The following is a 26,845-nucleotide window of genomic DNA, read 5'->3' as shown; positions in this document are numbered from 1 at the left end:
TAGCTCAGTCATTTGTACAGATTTTATTTTGAACTAATACTGTGTTGTATACAATGGGTTAAACCAAATGCGTTATTTCGCTCTTTTAAAACACTTCTCCGTGGCTCGAGCCTCACATCCTTCTACGGGACAGCGCTGCCCTAAACGGACAAAGCGCCCAACTCTGAAGCTTGACTACTGCGAGGCTTTAAGAACAAAAGAGAATCCATCTCTTCCCTTAAGTCTTTCAAAAGCATACCTTTTATTTTAAAATTATATGATACAACCAGAAATAAAAATGAAATAAAATGAAAACCAAGGTTTTATTAAATATATATGTAAATATATACATAGAGTCCTCTCATTTCCACTCAGGCTCCACCTTAGAACACTCCTTTTATCTCCCTCTGGTTCCCACGCCACGAGATCGAACTGCCTACAGGAAAACAATAACAAAAAAGCGGTCTCCGACCTGAAGCCAAACCCGGCTGTCCGCGCCGCCCAAACCGAGGCTGAGAAAGCCGGTCGTCAGCGGGCAGCGCCTCCGGGGCTCCACCTCCTCCAGCGCCGACCTCCCCAAGATGGCGGGCGGCGGGGGCCGGCTTCCGCTTCCGGTGTGAGCAGTAGGGCCGGGGGGGCAAGATGGCGGCGGCAGTAGGGGTCCGCGGCCGGTGCGAGCTGCCGCCTTGCTCCGGCCCAGGCTGGCTCCTTAGCCTTTCCGCCTTGCTGAGTGTGGCGGCTCGAGGGGTCTTCGCCACCACGCACTGGGTCGTCACGGAGGACGGGAAGATCCAGCAGCAGGTAGCGGCCAGGGCGTCCCTCTCCGCCCGCGCCCGCCCTCGCCCCGGGGGATTCCCAGGTCCGGCCCCTGGCTGTTTGGCTCCGCGCGGTCCCGCCCCCAGCCTACCTTCCCACGGTCCCGGCGCTGCGGCCGGAACGACCCTAGTACTCAGAGCTGGCGTCGCTCCTTCCCCGTTTGTCCTCTGGCCCTCGCCTCAGCGTCCTGCAAGTTCTCAGCCTTCCACCCCTGAGGCAGCGTGCCGCGTGGGAAGTGTCGCCCGGCCGTGGGGGGGGGCGGGGGGGTCGGGTTCTGGGGACATTTTGTTGTGCTTGGACATTTTGTTGTGCTTAGAAACCGCAGATTCATTATCCTTGCCTCCGTTCCTCTCGGGCCCACCACGCGTCACCAGCCCTCCCCGAAGAAGTGGAAAGCAGGTGGCAGTGCCGTGGTGTGCGCGAGTCCCACGGCGGTGACAGCTTCGGCACCTCTAGGCAGTGGGTCATCTAATGCTTCTTCCCCAGTCTCCTCTTCTACGTGCTGGAATTCGTATCGGGCTTTGGTGGTTTCAGCTTGTACCGTTACCCAGGTCAACAGGGGCTCTTTAGAGGCAACAGACACTTTCCCTCCTAAGGAATGCTTGAAGATGCCTCTGGTGGCGTTGCCTGCATCTTCTCAGCTGTAACTGCCCTCGTTTCCCAGTGTACTTTGCATTGTTTCTTTACCTAGTTCCTGTGACCCAGCCCCGTAAGGAGGATATGCGATTTCCTGGATTCTTGTATGCCCGAACTAATTGCTCAGAGGAGAGATTGCTTTCCTTACATAACTTTATGATTGCCTACATTTTGTGAATGCTGCTGATCCCTAAGCAGTACGTGTGTGTGCTCTGCTGTTGGTAAACTTAATGACTTCCAACACTTGAGAGCAATCCTGAAAAGTCCAGCAAACATTTAGGTAGTGAATTGTGTGCCCCATGCAGTTTAGCTCACTGATCTCAAATGTATGAATCATTATTGTGTGAAACTATGGACCTTTGGGTTGCGTGTAATGAATGATAGGAACATAATGCAAGGTTTACTTTTGTATAAGTGAAGTTCACCTGATGGCGAATTTTACCTCAAGTATAATGAGTGAGTTAAACGGTTTAAAAATCGGGTTGGTATTGGTGAGTGGTTTTCACTGTGTGTGAGAAAAGAGACTGGCTTCTTATTGGATAGCATTTTCTATCTACCTTACTTACATTAGGAGAAATTTCCTCTTCGTGGCCATACCATTTGAGGTTTAAAAGATAGATGCGTGTTTCAGAAACCCTAGAAAACACTGCTCCTTCTTTCCTTAACAAAAGGTTAAAAATCTTATGTGAGTCTTGGCTGCTTCCCCCACCCCCTTTCTTTTCTTTCCTGATGATAGTTTTCCCTGAGGCCCTCATGAAGGGATACTTGGAATTAAGTCACTCTTGCTGCAATTTGGGGAGCCCTTCTCCTATTGGCTCTTCGGTAATATTGTTTTTGGCCACAGCTATTTATACACTATGACATTGACTTCTCCTTCCCATTTTGGTGTCCTGCCACTCAGCCGAGGAAGTAGCCCATCTGAAAAGTGAAAGCTGGTGGAATTGTATTATTTGCTGAACGTTGCAATGGGAAAGCAGAACCTGATTTGTTTGAAAAACAAAACCAAGCCAAAAACAAACTTTTTTTTTTTTTTTTTTTGGCGCACTGGATACTTATGTTTTAGTAGGGGAAAGGTAGGGGTTATTGGTAACTTGCCTCAGAAAGGGAGAAATCTGAAAAATCTTTTGGAAATCTGCCAAGTCACCCCTGCAGTAAGTAGTTAGGCTTAAAGTTAGGAAAGAAAGATTTCTTTACTACAAGCTTTTAACAGTTAACTTTTTCAGTGAATTTTCTAGTACTTTGCTGTGTAGCATTTACAATGTTAAGTTCAGAGAACCACAGAATTTTTTTTTTTTTTTAAGATTCTAATTATTTGACACAGAGAGAGAGAGCACAAGCAGGCAGAGAGGCAGGCAGAGAGAGGGGGAGAAGCAAGCTCCCCGCTGAGCAGAGAGCCCAATGTGGGGCTCGATCCCAGGACCCTGAGACCACGACCCGAGCCGAAGGCAGAGGCTTAACCCTCTGAGCCACCCAGGCGCCCCGAACCACAGAATTTTATATCAGAAGAAATAAAGTTGTTGTCTACAATGTAACAAGAGTCTGGGAGGTACCTAGATGGCTTAGTTGGTTAAGCAAGCCACTCTTGTTTTTGGCTCAGGTCATGATCTCTGAGCTTAGCATGAAGTCACTTGTTCCTCTCCCTCTGCCCACCCCACCCACCTCCCCCATGCCTGTGTGTGCACTCTCTCCCTCAAATAAATAAAATAAAAACAAAAAATAAGAAGAGGCCAGGAAGGAAAGTTGGATTTAATCTGAGGGAAAAGCAACATTTATAAAGAGAGTTGAATACATGATCAGCTTCTGAGTGCCACTGTGATAGTGGTGCATACATTACCCATGTTGCTCTTACTGGCAATAATTTGAACTCAGGCAGGATCCAAACCTCAATTTTGATTCTGATTATCACATTTATATATGTCTATTAAAGAATTGGAAGATCCCTTTAGTATATGGATTTGAGTATACTGCAGATCTAGTCATATGTTCAGAATCAATTAATTAAAAGCTATATATATATAGGAGATATATATATGGTATATTGTATGTATATAAATGATAACTGACATACCATATGCCTTGCTACTTGTTATAATATCTGAATGAGGACAGAAGGTTGATTTTAGTTCTTTTCTTTTTTTTTTTTTAAGATTTTATTTATTTATTCGACAGAGAAAGAGATCACAAGCAGGCAGAGAGGCAGGCAGAGCGAGAGGAAGGGAAGCAGGCTCCCTGCTGAGCGGAGAGCCCAGTGAGATGTGGGGCTCCATCCCAGGACTCTGGGACCATGACTTGAGCCGACGGGCAGAGGCTTTAACCCACTGAGCCACCCAGGCGCCCCTTGATTTTAGTTCTGAAGTGCTCTAATATCAGGGAGAGGGCTAACGGCAAACTGAAATGGCAATCTTAGAATATCAGAGTGGCAAATACCTTTGCCTGATATTTAAACCTGTCCAAATTAGATATAATAGGTAATTGTTTTCCATAGTGAACTTGGAGAAGTACTTATGAATTAAAAATCTGAATTGCCCAAAATACAGACTTACACAGGGATAGTTAACATCACTATAAAGTTTTAAATACATTAAGCAGTTCTTCCCAGGAGAAGAACTGGTTTGGTTTTATGTTTGATTTTTCTATTTCAGGCCTTAGCGAATGATAAAGATAGGTACCCACAAGTTACGGACTGCAGACTTGTGACCATGGAAGTGTGTCGGAAGACCTAGATCTGTGAAGGGGTTGAAATGGGGCTTCGGTCAGAGCAGGAAGCAGCCATTCCTCCAGGCAGCGTCCTCACTGTCAGAGCTGTGGTTGCTTCTGCCGGTAGCAAGCAGTGAGCACTAGCCAGGGCAGCCCAGGGAATTGGTCCTTCCACAGTCCCTGCCTGAGCCGGAAAGCATGTTTTTAGGTTCCATCTTCACCGAGCTGCCACTGAACTCCCCGGAGCATTGGCCAGGGAATCCTGGACCTGGGATGTGAAGAGAATGCTCTGGTCTCTAAGTTCCTGTACCATCGGAGTCAGGGGACAACTAAGAAAAGGTGCTTCTCTTTAGCTTTATGCTTTTCTCCCAGCTTTGGGCTTTGACATACCTCTGATCGCCTCATGCCCCTTGTGCCTTAAATAAAGCAAGGATCCTAGGGGTCCATGGACCCAAGTAGTGAACCATTATAATCTGGATACTAGGAGGATCTATGTGTGATCAGGTCAGTGGATTAGGTGTTTGGCTTCATTGTGAAGAACAGGCTTTATGGTCAATTTTGTGGGTTTTTTTCGTTTCCTTTTTCTCTTTTTTTCTTCATTACTAGTATGGCAGCATTTATTTTCCATTTTTACCAAAACAGTCTGGAGAGTCACTTGAGTGGAAGGTTGAATGAACTTTTGTGAATTAGCCTAAGAGGCTAACCATTATGTATCACTTCATTTCTGTGGGGAAAATGTTCCATGTTCTAAATTAGCAGCTAACAGATGAATTCCTGAAATGTTACCAGTTTGTCTTAGACTTCTTGAATTTAAAAGTAGTACTTCTACTCCTGGGTTCATTTCCTCTGGATAGTCTGTCTCTTCCTAAGTGGAGGTCTGAAACTTGAAGTAAATAAAGAGTATAGTTGTTACCAACTCTGTCATAACATAGTATTTATTTTCTTCGCTACTGTTTCCCTCTTCTCTAATCTTAGAACCATAGAACTTTAGATTTGGAAACAATTTTTTTTTATTTAAGATTTTATTTATTTGACAGAGATCACAAGTAGGCAGAGAGTCAGGCAGAGAGAGAGAGGAAGGGAAACAGGCTCCCTGCCGAGCAGAGAGCCCGATGCGGGGCTCGATCCCAGGACCCCGAGATCATGACCCAAGCCGAAGGCAGAGGCTTTAACCCACTGAGCCACCCAGGCGCCCCTGGAAACAATTCTTAAAGGGTATGTATAGTACAACTCAAAGGCGAGCAAGTCGCCCAAAGTCACACAAGTAGTGAGTGGCAGTTAGTGATAGCAGTGAGTAAAACTCTGCGGTAGCATGCAGGCAAGCACCTTGCACTCAGATTGAAATGCTTTCCCCCTCTTTCATAGGACCTACCAATGAAAGAAGAGAAAGGAAAGGAAAAGGGAAGTGGGAATAGTGAAGTAAAAGTCTTCTCTTGTCCAGTTTGCTTTACCTCTGCAGAATATATATTTGTGGTGACTTTTAAGTTGGGAGTGGGTCGGGGAGGGTCAGAAATAGGTGTGAATTAATTTGGGGTTATTTAATCATTTTGCCTTCTCTCAAGCAAATGTGTTGAGAGTACAGATCCTTTTAACTGCTTAGAACAAATGAGCTTTCTAACAAAACCGATGCTCTGGAGCCTAGCAACCTTGGCATAAAAGTGTTCGATAGGCAGTTAGTTCAGCAACTGTGATTTGAGCAAGAGCTATCAGATTTAGTTGGACACACAGGCTAAATTGTTATCTCTTGGTCTCTAATAGTTTATAAGTGAAGGAGTGGTTTAATTTGGGTCTGATATTAAGTAACTGCTTCATCTGGGAGAGGGCATCCAGATGACACTATGAAGCTGACAGCTTTGTCTCAGTGCTTTTCAAAACTGAGCTTCTTGGGGCGCCGGGGTGGCTCAGTGGGTTAAAGCCTCTGCCTTCGGCTTGGGTCGTGATCCCAGGGTCCTGAGATTGAGCCCCACATCGGGCTCGCTGCTCAGTGGGGAGCCTGCTTCCTCCTCTCTCTCTGACTGCCTCTCTGCCTACTTGTGATCTGTCTGTCAAATAAATAAATAAATAAAATCTTAAAAAAAAAAGTTTATAAAAAAAACCCAAAACTGAGCTTCTTTTTGTCATAAAGTGTTGTTTCTGTGTTTATACACTTGAGGGATTTACTTGGTCCTGAGAGGTCATGGTGATTTAATCACTAACTTGCTAAACCTATGCAATTTGTCCTGGATGTTGGCATCAAAACGATTATCATTCGATCCATTTTTTTCAGACTTCCCATTATTATCTTTTTTCTTACAAATCACCCAGGTGTTAACTTTGTTTATACTTACAGTAGTTAATAGGAGCTTGTAAGTATACAGAGGTAAATTATAACATTAAATACTTTTTCCAGTTATTTATTGAACAAATATTTATTGACTGCTTATTTTTTACCAGCCCACTGTGCTTTGATGAATACGCACTTTTCCAGTGGCTACTGTGACACGAAATTCTCATTTTTCCTTGAGGGTGAGCAGAGCACAAGTCCTTCTTAATCCGCCCCCCCCCCTTTTCTTTTCCCTGGCTCTTCTTCTTCCATTCATCTTCTAGATGCACAAAAATAATCTGGGGTGCCTTGCTTAAAATACAGATTCCCAGGCCACTAGAGGGTCTGATTCAGTAGGTTGGTGGTAAAGCCAAGAATTCTACATTTTTTCAAACCCCTCGGGAGATTATGATACAGATGGGTCACAGATCATTCTGAGAAATTCAGTTTTATATACTACTCTGCCTCCAACTTCTGTTCCAGCCTTCTGTTTTTACTCTTTACATATACCTGGGCAATCTCATCTTTTCTCAGACTTAAATTTCCATATATATGCAGAGAATAATCACATTTCTATAACTCACATTTTTTTCTCCAGGGTTATAGATTCAGGACTTCTATAAACTTCTAATTCCATGTGAATGTCCTCTAGATACTTAAACCTTAATATGACCAATTCTAAACTCATTTTTACCCTATCTTTATCTGTGTCATGCCCTGTTTTCCCAAATTGAATGGAAGAGCCCACCATTCCCCATCCACCCATTTGCCCAAGTCAGAAATCTACTTGTCTCCCTTATTCCTTACCAAGATCTTTCCATTTTACATTCTAATTACGTCTTCTTGCCATTGTCACAATTGTCACTCTAATTCAGGCCACCTTATTCTTGCCACAGCTTCCTAATTGCTCTCCCTGCCCAGTTCTTGTCCTGCTTCCAATCCGTTCTCCTCAGTGCAATTAGACTACTTTTACAAATTTGAATTACAGAAGCAATGTGTGGCATTGTAAAAATAAGTGCCTAATGTTATGGGAATACTTAAAGTAATAAAGCGAAGTCCTCCCACCTCTCCCCATTCTTACTCCCCAAGAAAAACTACCTTGAACAGTTAGTTCGGTGCATATCTCAGGATATGGTCCTTTAACAGGTCTTGTGATCTGGCTCTTCCTTCTCTTTAGCTTTATCTTTGCTCATTCTTGAGGGCCCACCCTCACCTCAGAATACACACATATACACCTTAGCTATATTTAACATAGCTAATTAGTGTCCCCATAGTCCGTGTCCCCAGATATGCTGTGTTCTCACTTGCCTCTGGGCCTTTGCACATGTTCTTCCCCCGAAATGTCCCAACCTGACTAACTTATTACTCTTCGCAACTTAAACATCACTTTCAGAGACGCTTCTAATGCCCAAGTTTGAATAAGCTGTTCTTTCTATGTGCTTTCATGGTATCCTGTATTCCCTTAAAAAAGACATTTACCATGCCATATTGTGTCAATTACTTATGTAAATGCCCTACTAGACTACTACATGCTCCATGAAGGGAGAGGCCGTATCCATCTTCTCTGCACCTCCTGCATCTTTCATGCTTAATCCCTTAGGCTGCAGTAGTTATCTGTTCAATGGATGATACAGAGAAATGTGGGAACCACTTCCTGCCATTCAGGGATTTACCATTATGTGAATGAAGTGGTGCCAGTACTCACTAATGTGATAGTCATCCTGGAGGCTAGCCTACAGGAGGCCTCAGACTCCTGGAAGATCTTTAAAGCTCCAAGTAACTCCTCGTGAGTCAGCCATTAGGCCTTCATAAAAGGTGCAGTATGCGTGTGAGAAGAGCCATACTTTCAGGGATAGCTCTTGGACTAGCTAATGTGGTCAGATTGTGCATGCAAAGGAAGTCATCATCCTTTGTACTGATGATATATCTAAAAGGTCAGCTTTATTGCTCAGGCGTTGATACGTATGGAGAGGAGACAAGAGATAAGGGGAAAAAAAAAAAACCCAAGAAAAAAACCCCATCAGAAAAGGCAGAGGCAAGGTGGACGAGAAATGGCAACTGCATTGTTGAGGGGGGATTAGGATCAGCTGTGGGGTTCAGCAGTTGTTGCAAGTTTAAAAGCAGCGTTGGTGGAAATGAACAGAAGGCGCTCTGACAGTGAGAAATAAGAGGGCTTGCCAGCAGGTCGGGTCAAAAATTAGAACAGCTTTGCACTCCAGAGTGTGGAGAGTGGGGTGAACCCTTACCTTCATCTCAGTTAGTCTCCATGGCGGCCAAAGCAAGGGGAATTCCTCTGTTGGGTGGCTCTTGACAGCCAGGCGCCTCAAGAGAGTTGTTTGTGCTCTTGGGCTCTCTTCCCTCTCTTTGTATAATCTCTTTTAAAGCCACTCCAGTCAGTCCTTCATCCATGCAACTCTTGTCAAGACATCCCAGGGCTGGCGGTATTGCCAGATTCCGTGCTCTGCTCTTAGTTCTCTCTCTTAACCTCTTGGCTCTCCAGCCAGCACTTGTCCTCAGACCTCATTGAACTATTTTCTTCCATGGCTTCTGGGACATACACTCCTAGCTTTCTTTAGTATCCCTGGCCATGACTTTTCATTCTCTTCTGCTGAATTCCTCTTTTCTTGGTGAATCTTACATACTGATGTGCTCACCAGATGATCTTATGCAGTCTCATGGCATTATATATATATATATGTATTTTTTTTTCTGAGAATTCTCCCAAATCATATCTGCAGTCTCTCTCTGAACTCCAGACTCCTATCCAGTTGCCCACTCAATGTCTCCGCTTAGCTGTCTAATAGACACCACAAATACATCACGTCCTAAACTCAACTCTTTATTTCTCATCCAACCGCACCTGTTACCAAATTGCTCAGGTCCAAAATCTTCTTCAACTCTCATGTCTCATACCTAATCAATAACCTGTCAACTTTAGTTCCAGAATGTCTCCTGCATCAAGCCATGTCTTTCCACCCATATTTCTACAACCCTTGTCTAAACTGTCTTCATCTTCCTCTTAGACCTAAGCACAGTATCCTGCTAACCAGCTCCTTGCTCCCACTTTTGCACCATACAGTCTGTTCTCCCCAGATTGAAAGTCTTGTCCTTTGATTCCTTTAACAGTTGTAGAGGAAGAGAAGGGAAGAGCATCAGAAAACCTTCAGTGGTTTCCCATCATACTTTTAAGAATAAAACGGGAATTTTTACTGTGGCCTATAAGGACCTTGCAAGATCTGCAACTTGGCCCCTGGTCATCTCTCTGCTGCAAATACCACTTTCCTTCTTGTGTGCTGTGCTTTAGCCCTGCTGGCCTTTGGGGTGGTCTTTAGAGCACCAAGTTTGTTTGTTACTGCTCCTTCTGTTGCCTGGAAAACTTCTGCAGACATTCTCATGGCTCATGCCCTCTTTTTTCAAGTCTCTGTTCACATGTCACCTGTCTTCTGATCACACTATCTATAACAGCATCTCCTTCCATCACTGTCTTCTTACTCTGCTTTATTTTTCTTCATAGCATCTATTACTCTGTTGTGATATATATGTTATTGCCGGTCTTTCTATAAGACTGTTAACTCTGGGACACCTGGGTGGCTCAGTCGGTTAAGCCGCTGCCTTCGGCTCGGTCATGATCTCAGGGTCCTGGGATCGAGTCCCACATCGGGCTCCCTGCTCAGCGGGGAGCCTGCTTCTCTCTCTGCCTCTGCCTGCCCCTCTGCCTGCTTGTGCTTTCTCTCTCTCTCTCTCTGACAATAAATAAATAATAATAAATAATAAATAATAAATAAAATCTTTAAAAAAAAGAATGTTAACTCTTTCATAGAACTTTGTTATGGTCAGTGAGGAACCCCCATGCCTAAAACAGTGGCTGACACATTATAAACACTCAGGAAATATTGAATACATGAGAGAAAGGGAGAGTACCTTCATGTGTGTGTGCAAGCAGTTATTCACATTTTTTTAAGATTTATTTATTTATTTGACAGTGAGAGAGAGAGAGAGAGAGTGCACAAGCAACGGGAGCAGCAGGGAGAGGGAGAAGCAGCCTCCCCGCTGAGCAGAGAGCCTGATGTGGAGCTTGATCCCAGTGGGATCATGACCCGAGGTGAAGGCAGATGCTTAACTGACTGAGCCACCCTAGCGCCCCAGTTATTCACACTTGTAATAGCTCTTGCCTATGAGCGCAGTGATGGGCCACCATCATCTAAGTAGTCTGGAGAAAGCACAGTGTGTTTAATTTTTTTTTTTTAAAGATTTATTTATTTGAGAGAGAGAGCATGAACGTGTGTGTGTGTGTGTGTGTGTGTGTGTGTGTGTACAAGCAGGGGCTGGGGCAGAGGGAGAGAGAGAATCCCTAGCAGACTCCCTGCTGAGCATGGAGCCCAAATTAGGGCTTGATTCCATGAGCCATAAGATATGACCGGAGCCGAAATCAAGAGTTGGCTAGTTGGCTTCTTAACGGCCTGAGCCACCCAGACACCTCACAGTGCATTTACTTTAAAGGGGTCAGCCAATTCATTCATTCTCCCTGTTAAAAATAAAAGATCTAGACAAACTCAGACTTCTCTAAGAATGTAGTATCTCTAAACCAGAGTTGTAAAATGGTGCTTCAGATAGCCTAAATTCCGATCGGCTATTTAGATTTATTATCTCTTCAGCATACCTCTGATGATATGCTCAAAGAACTTGGAGATTGTCGCATTATTTAAATTATTGAATATTATATAAATAAACTGTCAAATACTTTATAAGTAAGTCATTTAACATTAATATAAACGTGCACATAGAAACATTTTTTAGTAAATAGATTTTTAATAAATCTGTACTGTCATGACAGTTTTATATAAGTTAAAGTACATATTTGTTTTCAGTACCTACTACGTGAAATTTACACTGGATAGATCAGATTGTGCTTTCCATATTTATTTAACTACTTAATGAGTATGACTTTTGAAAAGAACTCATTTATGTATTTTTTACTAACATCCTACTTCAGTCTTCACTTACCAGTGAGGCACTTTTAAGTTGAAATCAGGGGATGGGCAAGAGAGAGTGCGCGCGCGCGCGCGCGCGCGCGCGCGCTCTCTCTCTCTCTCTCTCTCTCTCTCTCACACACACACACACACACACACACACACACACATCCTCCCCCTCCACCCAGCGGCCCTTTCTACCTTGAGTCTAATTGCTTGGTAGGGAGTTGAGATGGTTAGTAATCTTTAGTAAAACTCAAGAGAATGATACTTGCCAAACGTGGTCCAATGGAGGCAGGAACGTTTTTATTTGGGGAAGTATTTGCTGAGAGCTTTTTGCGTGCGGTTACATTTGGCAGGCTTAACTAGCTCATTAAACACATTGGAATGCTTTCTCTGTTGGGTAGGTGGAATACAGCTGTGAGGGAGATACAGTCCCTGCCTTCACAGAGTTTGCATTTTTTTTTCCGCTCTAATTTAGGATAAAGTAAACTTTTTTCCTGTTTTTATTTTTATTTGCATTTTTTCTATGCAGAATTTACTCCCAGGCCATAAGTTTTTATTTCTTCAGTTTCTTCTGGGATATTTTTTTCTTCTGTGCCACCTCCTCTTCTGTCTTAGGAACAATTTGCTCCTTTGCAGTGAGGATCATCTCGGTGTGGCAGTGAGAGCTCATGTGTGGGTTAATCCGACCATGAGCACTGTACTAGTTCTACGCCGCGTCTTGGGGCCTTTGTTCACCTGGATTTGCTCAGTGACCAGAGGATCTACATCTAAACCCTGAGGTTTAGCATTACTCTCTGCGTTTTTAGGCATGTACAGTAACAATTCAGCACTCTTCTTGAGCCACTGACCCTGTGTGCAGCCCCAGTGTTTGGCCTGGGCACACCTACCATCTCCACCATTGTAGCGACAGAATGGCACACATTGTTTCTGCGAAGCGACCTCTTGCAGATACTTGGTGGCTTTTTGGATATGCATACCCTTGATGGCCTGGACAGTTTCATGTGTGTTCTTAAAAGTGAACATGGGGACGCCTGGGTGGCTCAGTTAGTTAAGCAGCTGCCTTTGGCTTGGGTCATGATCCCAGGGTTCTGGGATCAAGCCCCAGGTTGGGCTCACCGCTCAGCCGGAAGCCGGCTTCTCCCTCTCCCAATCCCCCTGCTTATGTTCCCTCTCTCGCTGTGCCTCTCTCTGTCAAATAAATAATCTTAAAAAAAAAAAAGTGAACATGAAGATTTGAACCTCTTGATTGGCATGATTTTGTAGGGTTTTCTGGGTCAAGCAAATAGCGAACCATTTTCAGAGGCCACCTCAGGCAGCTTAGGGGAAGAGAACAGGTAACTTATAGGAATAAAATTTTATGTCTATTTCACTGAACACTTTACTAAGTGTTTTTATATTCATATCTCATTGTCTATAGACTCAGTATGATGTGGATATTGATCTGTCTATTAAATACAGAAATTTAGGCTAAGTATGGTTAAACTCCTTGCCCAAGGCCATGAAGGTAGGAAATGGCAATGTGTAAACTTAAGTTCAGATCCCATTCTAAGCTCTGTTCTCTGTACTGCTAAGCATTACTACTAGTATAAAGAAAAATATTTCCATAGTTTTATCTGTAAGACACCAATGTATTTTTTAATTTTATAGTTGAATTTAAAACTAAAATATATGGTCATAGTTCAGAACATTTTTTTCAAGCTACTTATGATGTAAAATGAAAAGTGAAAGTTTCATAACCACTCACAATCCTTCTTCCTGGAGGTAATCAGATAATTATTTGTGTATTCTTCCAAAAAGTTCCCATGCATTTGCAAATCCTCATATAGATTTTTAAATTTTTTAATTTTTTTTTTTAAGATTTTACTTATTTGAGAGAGTGTGTGCACAAGCAGTGGAAGCTGCAGAGGGAGAGGGAGAAGCAGGCTCCCTGCCAAGCAGGAAACCCAGTGCAGGGCTCTATCCCAGAACCCCATGATCATGACCTGAGCTGAAGGCAGTTGCTTAACCAATTTAGCCACCCAGGCGGCCCCTCATACAGATTTTTTAAAAAACCACAACTGGGAACATTTTGTCTCATGACTAGTTTTTATTTACTTAATAAGAGGTAAACGTCTATCAGAAATGAAAAGCTACTCTCTTTACCCTTAAAAATGCATAGTATTTGGTTGTATGGCTATTCTATAATTTATTTAACCAGTTCCCTAATGATAGCCATTTAGATGGTTTCCAGGCTTTTACTATCAAACAATATTGCCGTGAGTGAACGTGCTCATTCATAGGTCTCTGTGTCCTTCTGTGAGTGTATTTGTAAGATGAATCCTTTGAAATGGAATTTCCTGGTTTGAGGAATGCATATTTAATTTTCTTAGATACTGCCAAATCCTCCTTTTAAAGGACTGCATCAGGAGTGTTTGAAAATGCCCAACAGTGTTTGGGATATGTCAGATCTTTGTTTATGTAATCTGATTCTAGTGAAAGACCCCTTATCCCATCCATTGCCCTAGTGAAACAGTGTGTGCCCATCTGTGGAAGTATGAACAAAAAGGAATCTTCAGTTTGGTTTGGTTATCTTCATAGAAAATTGAACCTTTGTCATTAATACTTACTTCATACTTGTTGGGATTGCAATAAAAGAAATTAGTCAAGCTGACCCCCCCCATGTTAATACTACTGTTTGATGAGTAATAAAGTTGAACTTTATTCAGTAGTGTCTTACAGCAATGATTTCTAGCATGAAGAGCAAAGTAATTTCCTGACTTTTGAGTTTGCCATCACCTGGGTAATGATAAAATTAAGGTTCAATTTCTGGCACTCATTTTAGTGTCCCTTTTCCAGTATTTGATTAACAAATCTTAGTTTGGCTGTCATAACAAAATTCCATAAACTGAGTGTCTTAAGCAACAGTTATTTATTTTCTTACAGTTTTGGAGTCCGGAAGTCCAAGATCAGAGTGCCAGAGTGATCAGGTTCTGGTGCGACTTCTCTTTCTGACTTGCAGACCAGCTGCATTCTTGCTGTGTTCTCATATAGCAGAAAGAAAGAGAAGGCTAGCTTTAATGTCTCCTCTTACAAGGGCACCAATCTTGTCATAAGTCGCAACCTCATAACCTCATCTAAACCTAATTACCTTCAAAAGGTCCAGTCTCGGGGCGCCTGGGTGGCTCAGTGGGTTAAGGCCTCTGCCTTCGGCTCAGGTCATGATCTCAGGGTCCTGGGATCCAGCCCCACATCGGGCTCTCTGCTCAGCAGGGAGCCTTCTTCCCCCCACCCCACTCTCTCTCTCTCTCTCTGCCTACTTGTGATCTCTGTCTGTCAAATAAATAAATAAAATCTTAAAAAAAAAAAAAAAAAGGTCCAGTCTCCAATTACTGTCACCATTGGAGGTTACAGCTTCAACATATGATTTTGAGGAGACACAGGTCAGTCCATAGTATCCATCTAAGAATTTGCAAGCTCACACGTGTTTTATTTATCATATTGAGACTGGCATTAAGCCAGAACTTAGTGGGTGTTTGTATTAGTTTTCTACTTGCTGCTGTTAAAAATTACCACAGAGTTAATGGCTTAAAACAACACAAATCTATCATCTTACAGTTCTGTAGGTTAGAAGTCCAACCCATGTTTCCCTGGGCTAAAATCAAGGGGACGGGGCGCCTGGGTGGCTCAGTGGGTTGGAGCCTCTGCCTTCGGCTCAGGTCATGATCTCGGGGTCCTGGGATTGGGCCCCGAGTTGGGCTCTCTGCTCGGCGGGGAGCCTGCTTCCTCCTCTCTGCCTGCTTGTCTGCCTACTTGTGATCTCCATCTGTCAAATAAATAAAATCTTTAAAGAAAAAACAAAACAAAACAAAAAAATAAATAAAATAAAATCAAGGGGACAGTATGCTGCCTGTCTTTCAGGAGGTTCTAGGGGAGTGTCCATTTCCTTACCTTTTCTAGTTTCCAGAAACCACCCACATTCCTTGGCTCTTGGCCCCCTTCTTTGACCTTTCTTCCTTATCCACGTCTCTCTTTCACCTGCCTATTTCACTTTTAAGGACCCTGGTGATTACATTGGGCCCACCTGGATAATCAGGTTACACTCTCTGTCTTAATTAAAGTAATCTGAATAGCAACCTTAACTCCATCCGCTACTTTAACTTTTGCCATATATCCTAACTAGCCCCAGGTTCTGGGATTAGGACATGGACATCTTTGTTGGGCCCTCATTCTGTGTTTGATAAATTTTGGCTGCTGGAATGAGAGTCACTTCTGAGTTCGATATAAAATAGCTCTAACTGCAGTGACATTTTTCTGTATATGTTTACAAGAATATCATAAATATACAAATGAGAAGTATCTGTGACTCTTGAGTCCTGTTCCAGCATTTCATTTCCTTTTCTTGTAAAGTTGTGAATTGTCTACTTGCTTCATTTTGTTATTTGTATGTTTCCTGGTGACACAAATCGGAACATGTTGACTGGTAGCACTTTTTAAAAGACGTTGTTCATGTTGAAAATGGTTATTAACTTGCTTTCTGTTAGGACATGGTGATTGTGTGATATGAATGTTCTCATAAAATTGGCTGCAACAGGGACGCCTGGCTGGGTCAGTCGGTTTAGTGTCCTTGATTTTGGCTCAAGTAATGATCTCAGGGTGGTGCGATTGAGCCTCACGTTAGGCTCCATGCTCAGCATGGAATCTGGTTGAGATTCCCTCTCCTCTGTCTCTCCCGCTTGTGCTCGTTCACTTGCACACTCTCTCTCTCCCTCCCTCCCTCTAAATAAATAAATAGTGTTTAAAAAATTGGCTGCAACACTGTACATGGTCCAATCTAGATTATAGCTCTATAATATACTTCAAATACCTAGATTGTTTTAAGTGTGCTTAAGCATTTGCAACTTTGTCTTCCAAGAACTGTGAAAATGAGAAGGTAAAATCTGAGGGTAAAACTTCAGAAAGTAGAGATATAAGGCTGTAAAAATCCATGTGCTGGTCAAGATTCAGCATTTTTGTTTCTTTAAAGTTTATGTTAGTTTCGATAACCTGATTTCTGATACAAAATTGAGGCATGTTCTAAAATTTTTTATTAAAATTCCATATTGTACAAGTATGTAATGGCAAAAAAAAAGTCATCTTTAACAAAAATTTTCCCAATCCTGACAGTTCATAATGATAGTGTTTTATTGATCTGATAGTATATCTAGTAAAATATCTGCTCCTGTATTAAAGTTTTGAAAATCATAGCCAGGAACCCATGTAAGTCCCTCTCAAGAGGCGAGGCTAGACTGGTATTGGGTTTGTGAGCTTGCACTTCTCTCAACCTGGAGGAAGGTGCAAGTCTGTGATGGTTAGACTTGGATCCTGAAGAAAAAATTGCATGCCAATTTAGGCAACAGACTTTTGTCTCCCTCATTCCGTCCCTCTAAACTCATCTTGCTTGCCCCTGTATTCGCCTGACAGGGGTCATAGAGGTGAGGGTTCTTTGGGCAGTCCTTTGAAAATGGTAGTGAACTAGATTTGAAATAAGGATAAAAATCTGAGGAGAGTAAGGTAAGGAACAAGAAAATACAAAAGATGTTAACTTTTTGAAGTTTTTTGATTGGCCCCACGTATGCAAGAGGAACTTTTTCTTTATGAATATAAAAGGAAAAGCTACAAGACTATTCCTCAGAACTAAGCTTATTTGTCATTACAGTTGTTTTCTCTTTAAAATACATGTTGCATAGCACTCTAAGATTTCATTTTAACAAGATGGGTAGATACCAGTTTAAAAAGGAAGAAATAGGTGTTTGTTTTAGAAAAAGTCAGAAACAAGAAGATAATCACCTAGAGTCTCCCCATCTAGAAAACAGCAGTTGTAAAATTGTGATGTAAATTATCAAATGGATTTAAAGTGAGGCAGTGAGGAAGCTTTTTTTATAAGTACACAAAAGAAGAAATACATATGGCCAGCAAAGAGATTAAAATGTATTCACCCTTTCCCTGTGTTCTTCAGAGTGTGTAGAACCTCAGTGACTGTTGTTAGGAACTTAAGTTGATTCAGCTATTCTGGAGAAAAGCTAGCAAAATAAATTTAAAAGTGCAGTCCTTTTAACCTAGCAATTCTATTTTTAGGAAGAAAATAATTAGGCAGCAATCAAAAAAATTTATAAGTACTCATCTCAATATTGTTAAAAAGGGAGAATAACTCAAATTTTAATTAGTAGGAAACTGGATAAATTAATATATTATTAAGTAAATAGGATGATGTAGATCTATATTCCTGAGGAAGAAATCTGATAAACTTTAGGAAAGAGTGGAGAAAGGAAGGATACAATATAGTAAATATGATCCTGTTTTTGTAAAAATATTCATCTACATAGCCGTGTGTGTGTGTGCGCATGCATGCACATGCGTGCAGACACAGGCACACAAGCCTGAAAAGTGATCCTGACATAGTTATCTGACAGCATGTATCTCAAAAGGTGACATAAGTAATTTTAATTTTCTTCTTTATATTATCCATAATGTGTTTGTTTTTACAGTAACGTACATATTTAGCTTATGATCAGAAGAGGTTTTTTTTTTTAATTGAACTTTGTTAGAATTAAGTAGCATAAGGACTGGGAGAGCTAATTTTGCCCATGATACAATGAGCGGCCTAATTGCTCAGAAATAAATAGCCACTGCTAATTGGAACCTTAGTTTAATTTGACAAATTGACAGTTTGAAAAGAAGCTTTTAGCTGCAGCTTTGGAGAGTCCCCACCTAGAGTGAGTACAAATTTATCCAGGCTAATTGGAAGAATGATCATTTCATTCATTCGAACATTGGATTACTTCAGTGGTGCATGAGACTTGTAAAAACATGATGCTTTTATGGTAGTGTTAAGTGTTTTATGAAGGTAAGATATGAAGAGTATAAGGAACTTTAGAAGTCATCGTGCTGGGTCCCCTCAAGTTTATAGATGAGGAAATGGAAGCCTATGCAGGGAAGGTGGTTTGCTTTAGGTCATACAGCTAGTCATAGACCTGTCAAGGACTTATTTTGTCATGATTCCTGAAGGCCTAACCACTTTACCTCCTTTACAGATGGTCAGTCATCACTGAATGATAATGCCGACAGAGATGGATTCTCTAACAGAAGTGACATCAGATAACTTCATCAAGTAATGAACAGTGTATTAGGTGTCTGACATATACCTGAAAGCCTATGAAGTACTGAAAGTAGAAAGGGGAATACAAAAAAAAATTTTTGGAGAGACAGACATACAATAATTAAACAATGTAATAAGCACTATTAAAGCAGCATGTAGGTGCGTCTGGGTGGCTCAGTGGGTTAAGCCTCTGCCTTCGGCTCAGGTCATGATCTCAGGGTCCTGGGATCAGAGCCCCGCATCAGGCTCTGTGCTCGGTGGGGAGCCTGCTTCCCCCTCTCTCTCTGCCTGCCTCTCTGCCTACTTGTGATCTCTCTCTCTCTATCAAATAAATAAATAAAATCTTAAAAAAAAAAAAAAAAGCAGCAGCATGTAAAGAGTACCGTGGGAGCTCAGGAGAAGGATGGCTTCACAAAAGAAATGTCATTTGAGCCTTCACCAAAAGCATAAGTATAGAAGTATGTTCCAAGTAGGAGACTTAGCATGTGCAAAGGGACAGGAAGTCTGAAAAGAGCCACAAGAGTAAGAGGATACCCTAGACAGAGGGCCTAAGAAAAGTCAGCACATGTTTAGAAATAGCAGCAAGATTTCTGTATTGAAAATTTTTATTGGAATCTTTGAACAAATTCTAAGTGCTACAGTTTGATCCAAGACTGAAACAGTATAACCATGATAGGTTTGTTCTCTGTCTTCATTTCTCTGTTTCTTTAACCCCATTCTTAGGGGCCTGTGAATACAAGATGACTAGTCCCCATAACTCAAACAAAAATTCTAGATTACAGTCTCTTTAGTACCAGCTGACTACTTGGGTGATGTCCGAAAGGAATCCACTGATTCGGGCTTCCCATGTGTGGAAGGATGCTTCCAGCCAAGCAAGGCAGGTGTTTTTGCCACAAGAAGGGAATTGCAGATACTAGAGAGCAAACATTATAAATACCCACTAAGTGGGATCACTTAAGGTAGAGGTAGAATCTTCAAAGCAATGAAGATTTTATGTTTTCCATCATACTATCTCAATAAATCTAAAATTCTGAATAAAAGATTTAAAATATTTCATCCCTAGTTCCTAATTAAGGGGAATTTTTAAAAAATGTGTACAGCATAATACAAGATTTCAGTAACGCTATTCTCATGTACTCATTTGAATACCATCAAAAATTAAGAGGTAAGAATATTTAGCATATGTGAAGAATAAGTTGCATATGAGAGCTCGAGTTAATATTATAATGGAAATGGTCAATTTCCTGTCATAAAGGACCATTGGAAAGTGATGGACTCACTCATGCTCTTGTAGAACTCAAAAATGTTTAAATACGTAGACTGGTTATTTTAAGTTTAAATTGTTCACCCTTTATTTGATTTGGCAGTGAAGTAATTATCCTTATACAGTGACATTTCCCTCTGTTACCATATGAATTTACTGAATTCACAGAGGTAGGGCTCCAGATGAGAAATGTAGGTATTAACGGTAGAGACAGCAGCAAATTTTGAAATATATGAAAACGAACTTGATATGAGTAAAATATTTACTGCTGTTATATCTAATTTGACACATGTACTTATATAATGTATTCAAATGAAAATGAAATTGAATTGGGAACTCTTAGAGAAGGAATCATTCTATATAATACAAGTCCATATAGCTAATTTCCAAATATTTGGTCAGTTTTTTCCTGTAGTATAAGCTTTGCTTTAAAATATATTTCATATTTTTTTACCATCTTAAGTAGAACAAATTGAAAATTATTCCTTTTACTTTATGATTCAGGTCATTACAAGCATCACTTATTATGCTGTGAAGTAACAGAAGTTTGTAGGGGTGCTTGTCCCTTGTGAAAAAGCCATAAGGTACTTTGAGGTCTTATGTATGCGTCATGTCCTTTTTAACCTACCTCTCTAATTCCTGTCACTTTTTGCAGCCTCTTCTAAATGCTAAAGATTTTGAGGGCATTCATGTTGTATATAAAATTGGAGTACATAGGCTTCAAATATTGACATAGTGGGCCTGGTTTGTAGAGGCTTAATAAACCTTTATTGATTGAATGGATGTTGTAGTCTTTACAGGCATACTCTCTTTTGTAACTTAAGGAGGGGAGGTATTCAAAAGGAGAGAAATTGAAGTCAATTGGCATTTGCCAAAGATAATTATAAAGTCTTAAATTTTAAGAACTTGAGGTTACCTCAAATATATATGTCAGGCTATAAATCTGCAACCAACCCTTATCTGGCAAAGATCCATGCCATTTGCTGCCATGTCAAAAAGAGAAGCACAGCTGTCAGTGAGCTCACTTCATTCCTTCCGCTAATAATTTTATCTTTATACCTCTTCTAGCTCTTGTATATTTGTTGAATATAAAGCTTTAAGGAAATGAAAAGTACTTCCTCACAACTGAATGTTGGCCAATCCCATGCTATTCAAATATGGTAAAACCCTGATTAGCTAGTATCCTTTTAATCTAAAACTAAGAATGTGCTTTCAGTATTTCTTCAGTGTAAATCTTCATTTATCACATTGTTTCATTCCTCTTGCAATTCTCCAAATATCAGGTGAACAGATTGCTTAGGTATTTTGGAATTGGAATGTCATACTCCAACATTCCTTCCCCACCTCCTATTTTATTTTTTTATAAAATCCTCATTTAAAAATCCGTATAGAGTCATTTCTAAATAGCTACCTCTTGAAGTTCTGGACAGAGTAGCAAAGTAAGCAGACTTTCTTTGGCCTCCTTATGAAAAGTTCTTTAGCACTCTGGCCACTGGCTGTAGCTTTTACATTTTCTTCTATAAAAATTATGGGGAAAAAAACAAACAAACTATGGTGCACTGTAGTTTATTACATTGTAAAAAAAGCATCAATGGACTTTGGAGTTAAATCAGTTCAGATTCAATTCATTATAGTAGCTTTCCCTCCCTACATGCATTTGACTGTTGGGCATATGTTCAAATACTATGAAAAGACAAGTGAAATTTTCTGTTCTGTATTGAGATAAACATAGCATTTTGCTCGTAGGCTTTTGCTAGCTTTGATTGTTTGATAGAGGAGATTTACAGCTCAGGTTGTCGAGTATTATAGGCCTTGCTATATTGTATTTTTAGTGCCTTTTAAATTCAGAGTCCAATTTTGGTATAGATTCCAATATAATGGAAAGGCCAGGGGGAGCAATGAAGGGATCTCATCTTAAAAGCAAGACCATGGGCTATGATAATTATCACAATGATACAATAATAATTATGTAGTTCAGATCATTACAATGGAAATATGGAAGTTACTCTGGACTAGCATCTCTTTTTCCTCTGGTGTCTCTGAGGTGGTAGGATAAGCAAAGGCAGATGAATTTTATCTGTAGTCACCTAACATTGTGCAATATAATGCATATTATTAAAGCAGTCGTCCAACTTTATTTCATGTTGTTATTATTCCCACTTTTTAAAATCTATTTTTTAATAGACTCCTGTATCACCAACATCTATGCAAGCCTATCTTCTGCACTTAAAAAGCTAGCTGTAGGGTCACCTGGGTGGCTCAGTCTGTTTAGCCAGGTGATGATCTCAGGCTTCTGCACAGAGTCTGCTGGAGATTCTCTCTCTCCCTCTGCCCCTCACCCAACTCACTCACCTGCACGTGCTCTTGCTCTCAAATAAATAAATAAAAAAAATTTTTTTAAAGTTACCTCTAAATTCGATTAGTTGAGCTGATACCAGTTTCTTAGAGGTTACAAAAAGATACTTTTTTCCTCAATGTCGAACTTCCTAAAGGACCGATATATAATTTGACAGCTCCAATCTAGCATCATGGGATAGCAGGAACTTTAGCTCATCCCTTAGGTACCAAGGCCACTGTCAGATTTTTCTCGTATTCAAACATCATGTGTGTGTGTGTGCACATGTTTTTTTTTTTAAATTATAAATGTATTATGTCTTCATTATATACAGTTTAAAAATAACACAAGTATATAGACATGAGTGTGCCTCTCTTCTTGATCCCACTTCCCCAAAGGAACCACTGTAAAGTTACTTAGTTTTGTGCATATAGAGACATGTATACATCTTTAAGTATATATATGTAATTTCTCAAAAATATCATAGTATGCTTATTATTCTTTTAGTTAAATTATGAGTTGTTAATATCCTTCCATGACAGTAGGTCTAGTCTTCTGTATCCCATTTTTGACAGTGGATTTCCCTAGTCCCTTATTTTTTCGTTTTTAAGTAGGTTCCATACCCTGTGTAGAGCCCAATGCAGGTCTTGAACTCATGATCCTGAGATTGTGACTCTGAGCTGAGAATAAGAGTCGCACACTTAACCAACTGAGCCACCCAAGCGCCCCTCCCTATTCCCTTATTGATGGACTTAGGATGTGTCTAATTTTTTTTGCAGTTTAAGGTGTCGTAGTAAGTATCCTTGTGTTTATTTTTGCCTGTTTAAGAATAGTTTCCTAGAGTTAATATTGCCAGATCAGAAGGGATGCACTTTTAACATTTTGATACGTGTTGCCAAATGACCCTCCAGACAACAAGAACAAATTTATAAGCCTGCTACTAGCATATGAGGGTTCATTTTTATTATATCTTCAACAACATAGTTACCCATTTATGATCCAGAGAAAATGAGTTGTAAATAATAAATCTCAAGATTATTTTATATTGACTTTGATTTATGGCTTCTACAAATAGCCTTCAAAAATAGGTGCTTTTAAAATTTTCCTTTTATCACTCTAAACCTGTTCGGATATGAAATGTTCTGTCAAAACAAGACAATTCCTTTTTTATTATTACAGGTGTGAATTATCTTTTTAAGGAATTTACTTTTTTATTTGTTGCCAAATACTTCTCCTCTTGAATGTTTCTTATGTGACTGACCCAAGTTAGAATATTCACCTCAAAAGCTTACTCTTTAATGTTGGAATTCAGGGGGCAGCTGTTGAACATGTAATTCTCTTTGCTGAAATTTATGTGCAATCACTTTTGAAATACACCTTGAGTTTTACTGAGCACCTAATTCTGGTTGTAATGGTGTTTGAACAGTAATTTAAAGCATATTAAGGGAAACTTTATGAATTCAAACAAATGTTGATGAAGTCTGAGCTTTGTTTATTGCTTGCTTGCTTGCAGGTGGATTCACCAATGAACTTGAAGCATCCCCATGACTTAGTCATATTAATGAGACAAGAAACAACAGTTAACTACCTCAAAGAATTGGAGGTGAGGCAGTGGAAATGTGATATGCAGTTGAAACTTCTTGCATTTCACAGGAGCTCCTGTAATCAAAGAAAAATGAAAGTGTATTATTTCTTAAGCCCAGTTCTTCTAAGTTTCATATATACTTTTAATCACATTTTTTAAAGTAACATCTAATTAGAATAACATTTGAGTGATAGTAAGAGAAACAGACTAACCCGAGTTTTGCCCAATTCTTAACTGATATATCATTGACCAGGGATTCCATATGTAAGTTTTTCCAACAAGTATGAAAAGGAATGATCTCTGTGCATACACTTGAAAGGAGAGTTTGGGTAAAATACAAAAAGAAAGAATGATTTCATTACTTATAAAAATGTATTTTTTATTAATTCCCAAGTAGAGTCTTGTTATTGTGTGTTTTTAAGATGAGGTGAAAGCAGTAATCACCTTGCACTTTGAAAACTTTGAAATCTATTAGTACTAATAAAGTCTGACCTTTTTGTTTCTATCATTGTTTTCCATAAACTGATTTTGCTTTATAACAAACAATATTTGTTATTTGAAAAAGTAGGAATAAGACAATAGGTATATTTATACAGTGTTGTGCTTGGAAGCTTTATCTGTTTTTATTAAAAACAGTGTTCCAAAAATGCAGTGGTGCAGAAAGTAGTTTTTATTTTCAGAAGCATATACACATTGTATATGTTTATTGCCATTCTCTTGTTAAGAGGCAGTAAATGAGACTATATGAAGGGGGGAAATGGCATTTACCATGTCAATGAAAATGAAAAATGTTGACTCCATCCGTTTTTGATTAAGGTAGTAGGGACTGTGGGATAAAGGTACAGGCTAGAGATATAAATTTGTTAGTCATTGAAATACATACTTAAAGCAATGAAACTTAATAATACCATTTATCTACAAAGTAGTGACAGTGAGATGGACTTCTTAAAGTGCCAGAAGACAGTGGAGGAATAACCTTAACAGTGCTAAGGGAAAATCATTCAAACTAGAGTTTTATGTTTTTTTAAGCCATCGTTCAAGAGTGAGGGCAAAGCAAAGATGTTTTCTGACAAAGAGTTTACTTACCGCAGACTCACCCCTAAAAAAAGTCAAAGATGTACTTCCACAAGAAGAAAAGATAAACCTAGTAGATGTGCATAGGATATATAATGATGAGTACAAATACTGATGAAGAGGTTGCTAACCTTATTTAATTATTTATTTTTTGCCCTTTGAAAGGTAAAGCTAGGTAAAAATAATATATAGTTGGGTTCAAGCCTGTTCAGTGATTAGTTAAAGCCTGTTAGACTCTTCTGTCATGTTTAAGAGAAGGTAGAACTAACTGAATAAATTAAAATCCTGTTGGAAAATTTATGGGCAAACATACTAATATCTTAAGAGTATTGCTACCTAACAAGTAGTTTTGCCAAAAGAACTGTGAATCTAATCCACTACCTTATTTTCCAGTGTCATTTTCAGTATAATTGGTTTCCTTTCTCATTTTATATATTTTATTTTATGTATTTAAAAGATGACTCTGAGAAAGGAATCTGTAAGTTTCATCAAACTGCCAAAGAAGTCTGTGAAACAAAAGAGTTAAGAACCCCTGGATCCTGCTATCAATATTCAGGAAATACAGAGGACAAAGAAAGGGACATGTTAAATGAACCAAGGAGATGCGTCAGCAAAATCCTGTAGAGTGGCAGACTCTGCAGAACAAATGACCCAACATGTTTAACAAATAAATTATAGGGATTAAAACTATAGATTATATTTCTGTTATTCTAGTGTTTGCCCTTACCTTTTTACTTTGTTAGGTTTTTCATCAGTAAATATTTTATTTATGACATTAGGATAAAAAGGATTCCTTAAATGACATAGAAATCACAATTAAGGAAATAGCTGATAGTTTTGACCATCTTAAGACTAAAAGCTTCTCTTTAGCAAGTGACACCATGAACAAAATTAAAACATAAGCTGTAAACTGGGAGAAGATATTTGCAGTACATATGACTGTTCAAGACTGAGTTTACAAAATCACTCTTCTAAATTTCTGCAAATCAGTTTTAAAAAACTGGAGAAAAATAGGCAGACTTGGAAAGTCAAGTTATAAAATACAAACATATGAAGATATGTTCAATCACATTAATGATTGCATAGTTAAGATAGGCTCCATTTTGCAGTATATGACAACTTTTACATTGGCAACAGATAGTCCCAAAAATCTCAGTGCTATTTCATGGAAGCTGGAGGTTCAAGGAAGAGTAACCAAACATACAAGCCTGTTTAAAGTTTCTACTTAGAAGCAACATCATTTCTACTCACATTCCATCGTCCAGATTAAGTCACATGGACAAGCCTGAAGTCATAGGGCAATATATAGTACAGCCTACTTACAGGGAAAGAGCCGGGAGGGAATGAGTGAGTAGAAACAGATCATTTAGTAACATCCCAATAATCTTCATGGCTTAAAACAATGAGGTCGTATTAAATGTCACTCTGGTCCAAATGCCAGAACCCAGGCTGACAGCACAGTCGCTCTCTGGCATACTGCCATTCTCAGTACTGGAAGGAAAAGAAAGAACATGGTAGGGGTGTGTGGGTGACTCAGTGGGTTAAGCCTCTGCCTTTGGCTCAGGTCATGATCTCAGGGTCCTGGAATCAAGCCCTATGTCGGGCTCTCTGCTCGGCAGGGAGCCTGATTCCTCTCTCTTTCTGCCTGCCTCTCTGCCTACTTGTGATCTCGATATCTCTCTCTCTCTGTCAAATAAAGAAATAAATCTTTTTTTAAAAAAAAGAAAGAACATAGTAAAGCATACACTGGTTCTAAACATGTTTCTCTTCAGAGGATTCCATTGCACATCTCATGTTATATGTGTCAAGGTGAGTCATACTGGCCACATCTGAGTTCAGCAGAACAATGATGTGTAGGCTCCTTTGTAAGGAGTTGCAGCAGATTCATTAAGAATAATACAGTCTACCCCAGTAATCATAACATTTAATGCCCATCAAATTGACATAAATTAAAAATGTGATGTTGGTAAGTTTGGGGGGATATGGGTATTATCATTATCTGTTGGTAGAATTCTATTGGTTATACCAAATTTGAAAGGCAGATAGTATCTAAATCAGAAAATGTGG

The 26,845-nt window shown here is 39.9% G+C and overlaps 1 protein-coding gene and 1 pseudogene across 5 annotated transcripts in view; one reads left to right on the top strand and one right to left on the bottom strand.

The window, feature by feature from the left end:
• Positions 1-586: 586 nt before the first annotated feature.
• The window catches only part of TTC17 (tetratricopeptide repeat domain 17), a 126,482-nt gene continuing 100,223 nt past the window's right edge, over positions 587-26,845 (top strand). For 3 of the 4 annotated variants that reach the window (XM_080816970.1, XM_080816969.1, XM_080816972.1), the window contains exons 1-2: positions 587-780; positions 23,633-23,722. In XM_080816970.1, coding sequence (XP_080673096.1) covers positions 622-780; positions 23,633-23,722 — 249 coding nt within the window. In that variant the 5' untranslated portion in view covers positions 587-621. The remainder of the gene's footprint in view (positions 781-23,632; positions 23,723-26,845) is intronic. The other variant, XM_080816971.1, reaches the window with a different exon arrangement.
• Positions 11,939-12,700, bottom strand: LOC308351654 (large ribosomal subunit protein uL22-like; annotated as a pseudogene). Its single transcript has 2 exons — positions 12,611-12,700; positions 11,939-12,414 (listed from the first exon to the last, which is right to left on the bottom strand). The product of its transcript is annotated as a large ribosomal subunit protein uL22-like (transcript).

Source organism: Martes martes (genome assembly GCF_963455335.1).
Source record: "Martes martes genome assembly, chromosome: 10".
NCBI classification, from domain to species: Eukaryota; Metazoa; Chordata; class Mammalia; order Carnivora; family Mustelidae; genus Martes; species Martes martes.
This window is presented reverse-complemented; position numbering and strand designations above follow the sequence as displayed.